General features: G+C 38.8%; 1 protein-coding gene across 6 annotated transcripts in view; it reads right to left on the reverse strand.

Annotated features, from left to right (window-relative positions):
- The window catches only part of neto1l (neuropilin (NRP) and tolloid (TLL)-like 1, like), a 70,601-nt gene extending 66,533 nt beyond the window's left edge, over positions 1-4,068 (reverse strand). For 2 of the 6 annotated variants that reach the window (XM_040044100.1, XM_040044099.1), the window contains exons 1-4: positions 2,826-4,067; positions 2,069-2,125; positions 1,823-1,957; positions 1,195-1,443 (exon numbers count right to left, since the gene is read on the reverse strand). In XM_040044100.1, the coding sequence (XP_039900034.1) occupies positions 1,195-1,443; positions 1,823-1,957; positions 2,069-2,125; positions 2,826-2,853 (469 nt within the window). In that variant the 5' untranslated portion in view covers positions 2,854-4,067. Of the gene's footprint in view, positions 1-1,194; positions 1,444-1,822; positions 1,958-2,068; positions 2,126-2,825 lie in introns of all 6 variants that reach the window. The other 4 variants (XM_040044102.1, XM_040044098.1, XM_040044097.1 and 1 more) reach the window with 4 other exon arrangements.
- Between the last annotated feature and the right edge of the window lie 8,610 nt (positions 4,069-12,678).

Raw genomic sequence — 12,678 nt, forward strand, 5'->3', positions numbered from 1 at the left:
TTATTCACACCCATTAGGAAACAAAGCTATGCAGACTTAGTCAGGGTAAAAACTCAGAAAATGCTACTATTTTGACATTTTATGATCACCTTTAACATTTTGGAAACAGTGCTTATCTCATATATAATTATTAATTTTGGTCAAGAGTTGACATCTGCCTCTGTAAAGTGAATTGAAGAATATTAGCAAAGCTAATCGAACATAAATATAAAAGAATCTTTGTGTTAATAAGCAAGCTAAATGGTGTGCTCCTACTCAGATAAACCAAAGCCAACAGAACAGAATGACACGATGGGCAAGGCTATGGTACTGCAGTGTGCGCTGAGGTGAAGAGGAGTCAGTATGAACGGCATGAAATTGAAACCCTTCCCTGAGGTAAAAGTTGGGTTTATCCCCGGGCTGCTTTGTCAATATACAGTAGAAACCCACAATTTCCTATGAACAGCTTCACCATTCGGATTTCTACAAAGCAATCGGAGATAAATCTACAGCTCTCTCCCTTTTCACCCCAATAGCTTTCTTTTCAACTGCCTGCAGCTAATAGCATGTTTTTCAGATGAAAGGTTCATGTACTGCATGTGTTCATTATTTAAACAATGACACGCTCAAATATCCGATGGTAAAATGCCCCAGAAGGTTTGGAGACAAATTGGCATACTCTATGCATTTCCTGGCACTATGCCTTTCAAGCCTTTGACTCACTAAAAAAAAAAAAAGTTGACAGTGTTATTAAACCCAGTCAAGTGTGGGTGAGTGAATATTAAATCATTCTTATGCCCTGATTCTTTGTCACCAATCCTCATGCTGCTTCAGTAATGCTATCACGACCAAAGATGAGGTAAATTAAAAAACGCCAAGGTTTGTGTTCGACACTACAGATAGGTTAGCTTCTCCCTGTGAATCAGTGTTGATGAAACCGTTCCATGTCTCTACACATATAGAGAGAAAAACAAGAGCGAGCCAACCAGTCACAAGAGTGTCCCAGCCAATGACAGCATAATGCCAATGGTAACAGTGAGCGTGTGCAGACAGACAATCAATAACACTCTAAGAGGCTTCCATAAATATCAAGGCCGAGCTCCCCGGATGATGTTCGTTATTCACTTGGGAACCTGCTGTTAGAGCTATAAACTCTGAATATGCTTATAAAGGAAGTCTAAAAAAAAGCCTAAAAAGCTACAAAAACAATCATACCTGCAGTAAAGTTGTAACTTGCCGAAAATCCCACTGCTTCCAGTTCACCATCCGTAACAAATTTTATCCACAGATATCTGCCGCTACTCCTGATGTCAGGCGGGCTGTGCTGACCGCAGTACCGTCCGAGAATCGGGGAGAAGCCAAACGGTCCATCTCGTACCTCAATGTTGTCAAATTTACATTCCCAAGAGGACTCGATTGAATAATTCTCGTCAAAGTGTAGGTCGATACACTGCCTTGGGGGAGCTGCAAGACACAATGGAAATAATTACTACCTAGCACAAAGAATGGCGTAAACTATTAGTCATGCTTTCATCGATGAACATTCAGCTTCTTTCATTATCAGCGCTCAACTCAAATTCTGGCTGTTAGTCAATTCATCTCTAAATAACGAGAGATGTTATTTCCACATTCACTTTGGTACTACATTAATGAGGCTATGTGCACTGACTTGTCAAAAAACATGTTTTTATATTAAAAAAAAGGCTTTCTAGGCTTGCCAATCAGTCCAATGTGTATCATCGCTCACTGAGGATAGCCTCAGTAGTGCTTTAGTTGAGAATAAACAGCTAGATCGCGTTGGCTTTTTTTCTTCACTACTGCTGTGTTTAAAGAGATGATTTACCTTCAAGGATGTAAACACACTCTGTGTCTGGGGGGTATTTGTTTGGGTAATTGGGAGAAGTGAAGAGCCCTCCTTCTGCTTCCTTTACCCACGTTCCACACTGACCTGCAGGCTTCACTCCAGAATTGTTTTTCACTGAAATATACACACACATACATTATGTATTTGATAATGTTAAGCATATACATATAAATTTGAACAGAGGACATTTGGACACCAAAAAGACAAGCTGGTGATGGCTATTACCTGCTGTATCCTTCTTTGTTGCCCCACACAACCCAAGTATGAGTAGACTTGCAACAACTGTAAGGAAAGAAAGATGAATTCATATTGGGTTGTTTTTGTTGGTTTTTTTGGGTGTTTTTGTTTTTGTTTTTTTTAATTACACTAGTTTTTGTCTTTGTTTTGTTTGTTTTTTTCATTTAGGTTGGAACAAAGGTATTAATACTGTATTTATGTACGTAATGTAACAACCTGGTCCCGACCTAAAGGAATAAAAAAACACACAATACCTCCAATAATAATAATAATAATAATAATAATAATAATAATAATAATAGTATAGATCACGTAAGAACATAACCTACAGGCTGCTACTAAAAGTCTCTTCCAACAAAGACTACACCTATATAAAGCCCCTTTTAGCCAAAGGCTTCAAAATTATATATTTTTTAAACGATAGGCCCACATCACAAACTGCAACAATCTCAATATGACTATTTCCTGCCATAAATAAAACTGGAGGTTAAAAAAAACTTAAGACTGTGACCTTCACTGTGAGTTTACAGGTTGCAGGATGCAGTGCATCCGTTTTTCATCTCATATTTGTTTATCCCTACTGAATCACCATTTTGTTCCTATGTTGATTTCGATCTGTTGCTCTGATATTTACAGTCCGTCTAAACTGATTAAAAGATTATCATGCCGCTTTTGCGCTTGGGTAGGACAAACATTAAGAGCTTTTCAGCAAGTGTGCTTCAGTTGGTGAATACGGATGTCTTACCGTGATGGAAGCTGTGCCCATGTAGCATGTCTGTTCCTTTCACAAACGGCTTTAGGCTCAACTAATTCCATTTAGATTAGGAATACTTGAAGAGAGAAAAAAGATAGAGATGTAAGTTTCTGAGTATTCACGCAGAGATATCGCTCATGTTATCAAACCTTTCGGTGGTGGGTTAAAAAAAAGCGAAATTTTACTCCTTATTAAAACCTCAGAGAGAAAAAAAAATCCTTCCAGATGTTTCACAACAACTACTAATCACCAGTTTCATATAAAACCAAAAACAGTTCCAAACACTCGCCCGATTTCCATCCAAACGTTTCTAGTACCCCTTGGCACGTTTGATGCACTGAAAGGATTAATAGTCCCTTCATCAGCTCTTCTCTAATCGCTCCACCTTTGCAATCTTCTTTTAGAAAATATCACGGGCAACCTTGTTTTGTCCGCTTTGGTCCCTTTATCAAGAGAGATGATCCTTCAAGAGCACGTAAAACCACGCAACACTCATCTCTGCGGCGTTTTCTGTACTCTTTTGCGCTGCGTAAAAATCTTCTGGAAAACAAGAGGTTGCCAAACAGATACAAAAAATAATAATAATTAATTGATTTTTTGTTTGGCTTTCATTTGTCGCCCCGTGTTTCCCCAAAAAAGCTGTCAGCGTTGTTCTCACTGAGTCCCTCTGCCTGGGTTTCTGTCAACTGCCTGAGTCCCCGCAGCCGGCAGGAGCTAATGCAAGATCTTCTTCCTCCTCCCGTTCATTCACCACCGACTACGGCCGTCCAATGCGCCACAGTCCTCACGTACTTTTGACGCACGCATCGAAAAGTTCTCCAGGACACGACTTCATCACACACGCGACACGCGCACGTGTTTGAACAATAAAGCACGCGCTGCAGAATTCATTTTCACTAGATCCACCGCGCAACATAAAAAGGGAAAGGTAAGCAGAAAAGGCAAAGGGGATTGGAAATGAAATAAACAGTCGAGGAACGCGAAGGAGCGAGGTTAAACAAACGGAAAATGCACTGTTAAGCATAAAGGAATCTCAAGTCATATTTCAATGGTCGAAAAAAATGCACATCGCCTTCTTTTATCAGATTAAGAATCCATCCATTTGTTTCTGCTGTGTTTGGGAGCTATCCTAAAATGCATAAGTAGGCTAACGTAGTTTATATAGAACAACAACAGACCTGTCATCCACAAACAAGTGACCAAGGATGGCATCTTTAGAAATTCTGCACTTCATGTTTCCAGTTTCTACAGAAATTGGAGCGATAAGAGGACACAGAGAAAACTCCACGTTTCTTTCTTTTTTTCTAAAACCGTGCCAGCGACTTTCCTGTAGTGTGAGTGTCAGGATGCATCTGCACTCTTCTACTGACTGTGTAGTCACTCTCACACCTGATGACAAAGCTGATCAGAGGGTGCCCAGGGACAACTCAGGGGCTCAGGCTCCCAAAATAGTTTTTGGCTCCCATCAGACAATATCCATCTTCAGATACTCCTACTGCAGTGGCAAACTTGGACTCGGTTTCTCTGTGCATATGTTATTGTTACTGGTTTGCATTTGCCCCGCAACTGCGATCAGCTTCAACAGAACTGTTCACGATAGTGGACGTTTGTCTCATCTTTTGCAGCATGACATACTCCTGTACAACTTTATTTCCTGTCCTGTCTCCCTCTTCCTCTGTGTGTCTTTCTAGGTCACAAACCCACCTGAGATTTGTAAGATAAAGATTCACTATCGCCTCCAACGTCCTTCTCTTAATTACATCCTGTTCCAGAGATTGGCTTGTTACTCTTCACTCTAAAACTGTTTGGTTTTATAGCAGGTAATGTAGACTCTGAAGGTGCCACACTGACTTCAAGAATGCATGTGGGAGTGGAAAATCTCACAACTCTTTTCAACTAATAGGCTCCCGCTAATCTGTTATAGAGTGATTTAATGGACTTGGGATTTGGACCCCCACACACGAACCAAAGATTAGCCACTCACTTTCTTGCTACTGTACAAAAAACTCCCATGAAACCTGTAACCCGCTGCACAGTGTAGCTCGCTCTGCTCCCTCCAAAATCTCACAAACACACAAAAATGCTGAAAAAATTTTTAAAATGTCAATTTCTCAGCAAAGGCTAAGCTTATTATAGATCTTCGAGTCTGAAGGGATGTCAATAATATCATACAATGCAGTGCCCAAAGCTTGTTATTGATCAGCAGTGATGCTGTGCCATCTGACAACTTCATAAACACAACAGCACACATTTCTGATGGGTAAACTCGGAGATAAAGCAGCAGAGCTATATGGGTATTATTCAAATGAGGCTTATCTAGCCTACTGTATGCAAGAGTAGCCTTAGCGAATTTAACAGCAGCCTCCAGTTTAGCTACATAAACCGCCTCTCTGACTCAGTAGCACAGAGGCAGTCGGAGAATATCAGAGAAATAATTCATTCAACAGCAGTCTCAAAGTCTGCCATTTTTAATTAAGGAAGTCTATCATTTGGCTGAAGATAAGTATTGCGCTGTGTCGGCTTTACCTACATTTGTAATTGTAATCAGTTTGGGGAATTGGGAACATTCAGGTCTGGAACTATACATTTTACTAACAGCACGCACATAACTAAACAGCCCGTTCAATGAAGCCGTTCATTACACATGTTCTGCTCTGTTTGCTGTTTCATCTTCAGTTAAATTTCACGATTGCTCATTGTCTAGAGGCAATTTAACTCCTACAGTCTGTGCCCTCAACCCTCCAAAAAACAAAACAAAAAAACCCCATCAAGGCGCATGAGTTTCATTTAAAACATGCAAAAATGCACTCACAACAAGTATATTACTCTGCTGCATACGCAAAACAGAGAGTAATTCACGATTACTTCCTGTTCATTTGGCTCAGACCTCATGTGCAAATTAGGCATTCACCTTCTACTTACTGTCATTATAATGACACTGCCAGCACACTTTCTTTTTGTCATTCTAACAGGGGACAGTGCTAAAGCGGATAAACACTTAGGCTAATGCCTCTTGCCCACTGGGACTCAAATTAACCTTATTAGTGATGCATTGAGCAGCGTGTTGGCTTAAAAAAAACACAATTTATTTGTCATTTGAGGCGCCTTGTAGTTCATTAAGCAAGACCCAGTTACAAGAAAGGGTTGCTCCGTCCACGGGCAAATTTTGAGCTGCTCTTTATGCTACATTAGCTGTCTGGGTCTCTGGCGATAGGCTGCCTTTATCCTGGCCCTGCACCTGGAGCTAGTAAGAAAATAATTCCATGAGATGATAACCCATAAACTACTCGTGGTTTTATGTTTGTTGGCAATACAGCATGTCATTTTAGGTCCTGGGCTCTTCGTCAAAAAAAAAAAGAAAAAGGAGCATCTTGAGTTATGCAAACAAGGTGCGGTGTGAAAAATCAGATTGAAGGCAAATTATATTTGACATGCAACACAAACAAAACGGGAGAAACAAATAACACTCACCACTTTTGCAGTTATGCAGAAGATAAATTCTAATATAGAGGAGATTTAAAGTTATCCTTTAAATACGTTTCATTAACTGTTAATCTGATGCCGATTTTCTGGATTAACCAATGAATCATTTTCTCTTTAACAGTCAGTAAGTAAGGTTTCAAGAAATCTTTGTTTTTTTATGTTGCTGAATTTGTAAAGAAATAAGACTTTTTTTTTTGTTTTTCTGCACTTTTTATCTGTTTATCAGCAAACTGACTTCATATCCTTTTACCCAAATTTGAGTCGTCAAACAGGTCGGAGAAGTCAGACATTAATTAATCATAACATTCAACGACTAAGACAAATTTTTCTGTTCAGGAATGGGAGTAAATAACTGTAATTTGGCATCTTAATCAAAAAATAATGACGTGCTTTGCAATTTTTTTCTGCTCTTTTGTAAAACAGTAAATTTGAAAATTCATGGATAACAACAATAACTACACTTTAGCATTAAAAATATCATTTTGGTCAAAGAGCTTGTTCGTACTGGTGCACTAACTATTACAGAAAAGTTTGGAAATTACCAAAAGTGTTTTATGAAGGTAACATAAATTTTACCAAATAAAAATACCTGACAGTCTTAGAGGTGACGAGTCGATGCCAAGGCTGTAATCCATTCAACAAAGCTGTAAAATTGAGTGCAATTGATGCCTGACTTTGTTCTTATTTTGCTTCACAGCGCATACATGATGCTGTTTATAGAACATTCGGGGTCAAACATGATTTGTTACCTCGGCACACTATTAGATTTAAAGATGGATGCAACGTGAGCTACCTGCCCTTGGGGTGAATATTTTAAAATATAAGGACACCGGACACAATATTGTGCAGCGCACATGACATAGACTCCTAGCATCACTCTCAGGATACGTATTTGGGGGTTAACAGCGTCAGTAGGACAGGAAATAAAAACCCCACCTACAATGACTACAACTCATCCACTGATTGTGTTAATTGATAACTTCTAATGACCTTCAATCATATTTTGCATGATGAACTCCAAACATTTGGTTCCAGCGAACCATAATCTGAGAAACTTTAAACACTCAGCACTAATTTCCCTCCGAACTGCTCCACATTCATCTCTCTCAGTCCCTTCAGTGTTTCTCCTCATCTGTCAATCACTGTAGCTTTATCCATCCAGCAATTAATCTCAGCCCAAGAGGGGCAGCTGTACTGTCTATGAACCTAAATGTCTGCTGAATTGCTACGCCTGGTCTGCAGATTTCTGCTCTAGTTACAGGATTGAGAGGAATTACATCTGCGTGTAGTCCTTTATTTTAACCACTTTTCAGCAAATTCTTTCTCAGTGTTTCCTCCACATGCCTTTCATTCCTTCATTCTTCCCATACACTCAAGCATGAAGCAAGCAATGGCTTGCTGTTTCACAGCATTTGCACTAACATACCCTCTGCAATCTGTTCTGTGGATGAAGTCCCGAGCCCCTTTGTTTAACCGACTGTGTAATTCGTCATTTGACCTCATTAGCCACGTTGAGGGGGGGGGGTGCCACGGACACTGTGGACTGGCACTCTGCGGGTAATAACACCAGCGCAGGAGTAAGAGTCACCAATGTCATACCACCGCCTAAAAAGGGGGTTATTTTAGATTGATATACTGTATGGGGAATGATGCAAGAATCACAGCTTACATGTATTTTGAAAGGTAAGGGAGATGTCATTAGCTAATAATATTATTTTTGAGGAAATATGCTATATTTAAAAGATAAAAAATTTAATATCCACATGACATCAAAATATTTCGTCATGCAAAAAAAGAGTAAGATATTAAACAAAACACTTAATACTTATAATTGGACGAAAATTTGTTTCTGTATTTACTGAAGAGACGCAACAATCGACCAGCTAGGGACCATTTTCCCGCCCTCACCGGTGACTGACTGGGTCAGTCTGACATATGTCAGATCACGAGCCAATTTGATTTCTGCAGGTTCGACATGCGAACAGTTGTGCAGAAAATAGTCACACACATATTTATAGCCATATGCTAACATCTCGTTAGCATTGAAGCTGTTCACTGTGAGTGAAGACACAAAATAAACTATGGGGTGACCACCGTAATAAAATGTGTGTGTAACAACAAACAAAATCACAACCTTAAATCTGTCATCCTTTTGAACATGGAGATTTTAAAGACACTATCAAAGATAGAGTTGCTAATGCTAAAGCTGTGCGGTGCTCAGAGCCAGCCTCAAGCTAGCAGCCTTGAAGCAGAAAGCTGTTCTGAGAAAAAGGGTGGATTTCTTGTTGTGTGGTGAAGTTATTATTAGAAAACTAATGTAAGTACCTGACATTTGTTTTGTCATATAAATCTGTTGTGGCTACTTTTCTTTGCTAAGGTAAAATATGTTAAGTAAAAGTGGGTGTACAGCAATTCATTTTCAGCTAATCATTTATACATCTATTTAACAGCAGAACACTTTGTTTTCAGTTGTTCAGTGAGATGATCGGGTAATAGACTATGGCTACGTTCACACTGCAGGTCTTAATGCTCAATTCCGATTTTTTGATCAGATCCGATTTTTTTGTCTGCTCGTTCACACTACAAATAAAATGCGACAGCAAACGCGCTCTAGTGTGAACGCTCAAAGCGGCACGCATGCGCAAAAGAAGACGTCACACACAACGCGCTCTGTTTAGACCCAGAGCAAACAGTATTGTTTGACTGATGGCCCTTAATATAAAGACTTCGGACTTTACGTTTCCCAATTTTTGCTTTAAGTTATTTTGTTATTTACATAATAATGTAAATACTGAATTCTGAGATTAAAGTCAGAATTCTGAGATTAAAGTCATAATTCTGAGATTAAAGTCAGAATTCTGAGATTAAAGTCAGAATTCTTTTTTTTTTTTTTTTCCCAGTGGCCCTAATTCTCTTCCGTAATGATCGGATATGGGTTGCATAGGGTCAAAAAAATCAGATTTGATTCTCTTTCGCCTGCAGTGTGAACGTAGCCGCATCAAATCGTCTACGTTCACACTGCAGGCGATCGATGCAGCGATTCTGTACTGTACAGGAGAGACGTCACGGAGGAGATCGTCTGCAGTGATCAGGACGCAGGACACAATGTGAAAGGTGAAAGGTGAACCACGTTATAGGGAGTGTTACGAGTTCAAATTGGGGATGGACACAAGAGAAAAACCACAATAACAACACTGGTCCGGCCGGGTTGAGTCAAACGATGATTTTAATGCACACACGCGTGGGAGATGGACACTGTATGCAGACAGCCTCAGATCTCAAAATGGTGGAGCATTACTCAAACTCTTATAGCCTCTGGTGCCTCCACCTTATCATAAAAAGCCTAAACATTCACATGTTTTCTCTCACACGGCGCCTAAGCTACAACCTTGGCTCCCTGTTTATCTGCTCCTGCTGAGATGGGGCAGAAAACTCCAGTATACTCTGTTCTCTTCTAATCAGACAAATAAGGCAATGACTTTCTGCAAACAGTATTTCTTATAACTCAGCAGTATAATGCATCATAAAACAATATCATTCATTCACAATAAATCAGCAGTCTACTTTAATGCAAATCAGTTTAACTAATGCAATAGTTGTCAGCTTCTTCTAATTCAGGGGAATAATGCAAACTAAAACTACATAATAATTCACAATCTTTAATTAGGGATATAACATGGCATAAAATAATATTATAATCTAACAGGAGGGACCACTGTAATTGTGAAGGTAAGTCACAACATACCTTTCGTAAATACTAATGTATAGAAACCGTTACCAGCAATCATTCATTTTTTTGTGTGGCTTTTTTTCAGGGTTTGTTAACATGCTGTGTAGGTGTGTACTTGACTAGCTGATATCACATAACGGGGAAACATCTGGTTTGACTATTCTTCACCTGTAGTTTGAATGCTGAACATTTGCCTGTTTAAATCATAAGACCAGTCACTATACAGAGATGTGCTTCTGAATGTGGTCGATGTGTCTTCTGCATGCAATAATGCAGTTCTGCTTGTGTTGAGTGATGTAAACAACTGATCGCTCTAAACTCTTTAAACGTCAAAATGGATCATTAGATTTTTTATGACACAACAGTGGTGAGTGTTCCCACCTTCTGCTCTTTGTAACTTAACACGATCTTTCCGTTTTCGAGTTTTGGACATGATTGTGGAGTATATCTTCGCAGTAGCGATTGACCGCAAAGTAAAGCTACCGGAAATGTACAACCCTACATCCGGTCTCAAACCAGGAAGTTAGCATTTTCTCGTGCACAGGGTCTATTTAGTGACGTTAATCTTTAAATTATGAAGTTGTAAATCATAAGGTCCACATGATACAGAATCAGTGATCACTTGCTGTAAAATAAAAGATGCATTTTGTCCTTAAAAAATAACAAATTGTAAGTAGTTAATCTGCAAATTTTATGAAAAGAAACTGCAAAACTGAAGTGTCGTGTCAGCTGAAATAACATGTTGAGGTCATTCAGGTTATAACTGTTATAAATATGTATTTTGGTTTTTAATTTTCACTTCCTCACCAACTGTGGAAGTGTAAAAATGTTATCCGCCCTCATCCTGTGCTCAGTGATGCCCCACTGTAAGCTGGCATGGACAGAGATCATTTCCGCTGAAACGCCAGGTGGGCTCCGTGGAGTGGAGAGAGATGACCTTTTATATTTGACCCAGTGTTTAAAGATAAAGCATAACTGCTAAGATCATCTCACCCTTAAACATGCCTGCACAGTTTTCACATTGTGACTAACCACCGTGTTTGCTCATGGTACATTTCACTCAGTTAGCAGTTACACTGCACTCAGTGACAGTGCAGTGGAAAATGTCACAGAGAAGCATGTATTTTCTTTAAAAAAGTTAATCAGGGTAAAATCCAATAAAAATCCAGTTATATAAAATAATCTAAATTAAATATAATTGCACCAGCTATCATCAAATTCTGTATTTAAGAATGATACATTTTGACATCTTAATTTCGTCTGTGAAAGGAGAAAAAAAATTGTTACATAACATTACACGACTCTCCAATAAGAGCTTTCTCATCTCCCTTGCAGGCAGTGTTGGTCTAGAAACTGTGTGATGTGAAAAAGTCTTGACCTACTCATTGATTTGTGTAGTTGTACCACTGGTGTGTGACAAATTCAGTTTTCTGGGGCAGAGTGCACCAGTTGATACCTATAATAATAATTTTGTCAAAATGAAAGAGGAGAGAAAGCTTTATGCCAACTTTGAGGTTGTATATCTGAAGTCAAACAGTGGAAGGTGCTGAGATTTTTAATATCACGGTAAAATGTTAATTTTCAATTTTGTCTTACCAATTAACTGATTGATTAACTTACTGCAAAAGTATAATTAGAGGCAAATGCAATCTCTTCTGGAACTTGCAGTCCTACATGGTTTTTGCAACAGGCAAAATGTTAACAAACATGTCCTATCTCGTGCTTTATTTCACATATTATGACACAATTTCTCCCTAGCCTTAACTTGTACTTAATCGTGTTAGGAATGAACCCACCGTTAGGCAAAGAAACGACAAGAACTACACCTGATGGTTGGAAAAAAGTCACAGAAGCAAATTTTCAAAACTACTATGATGTTCCACAATTTCAATTACTTTTCCCAAGTGCTGTTTGTCTAGAGTTAAGTAGAATCACATGTAGACCAATGGGTTTAAATTCATACATTTAATATGGGCTCGAACAGCAGATTTTCAGCTTTTTTTCAAAGGGTTGTTTACTGAAGTTTTGCATTGTTTGTAACTGTTTAGGAATTACAGCCATTTTTATACAAAGTTTCCCATTTTCAAACACTTTTATGTGAGGTCTGTTACCTTTCTATTTATGAAATATTACGCAGATAAATGATGTGGAGTTAGTGCTGAACCAGAATTTGTTAGTTTTTGACTGGAATTCTCATTACTGTATGTGGTCCAAAGAAATATTGACACAAATGAAGAATTTCATCACTACAAATAGTTTATGCTTGTCATTATCGTGCTAAGTGGAGCTGGCATGAGCCAAAAATGCCATCACAAAATGTGAAAAGATGAGACTTTCTGAAGAAAACTCAAAAATAAATAAGTAAAAAGGTTACAGTTTCTTTGCTTTCTGTTTTGACTTATTCTGCTCCTATACCCGCACCGATGCAGACCTATTTTTCTGAGTGGCAATACCTATCATTTATCCAAAGGCTGCACCGAGTCTGGCGTGCCCTCAGGCACCAAAACCAGCGAAGAAGCGATGATGACGTCACACTGATCATAAACTAGGCTAGAGATGCTAGTAAAGCCTTCAGGGGTGGCCAAATCAATAATTTGATAAATTCTTTAAAAAGGACTGCACTGACAAGCT

Source organism: Simochromis diagramma, unplaced genomic scaffold (genome assembly GCF_900408965.1).
Source record: "Simochromis diagramma unplaced genomic scaffold, fSimDia1.1 OVJJ01000602.1, whole genome shotgun sequence".
Classification (NCBI taxonomy): domain Eukaryota; kingdom Metazoa; phylum Chordata; class Actinopteri; order Cichliformes; family Cichlidae; genus Simochromis; species Simochromis diagramma.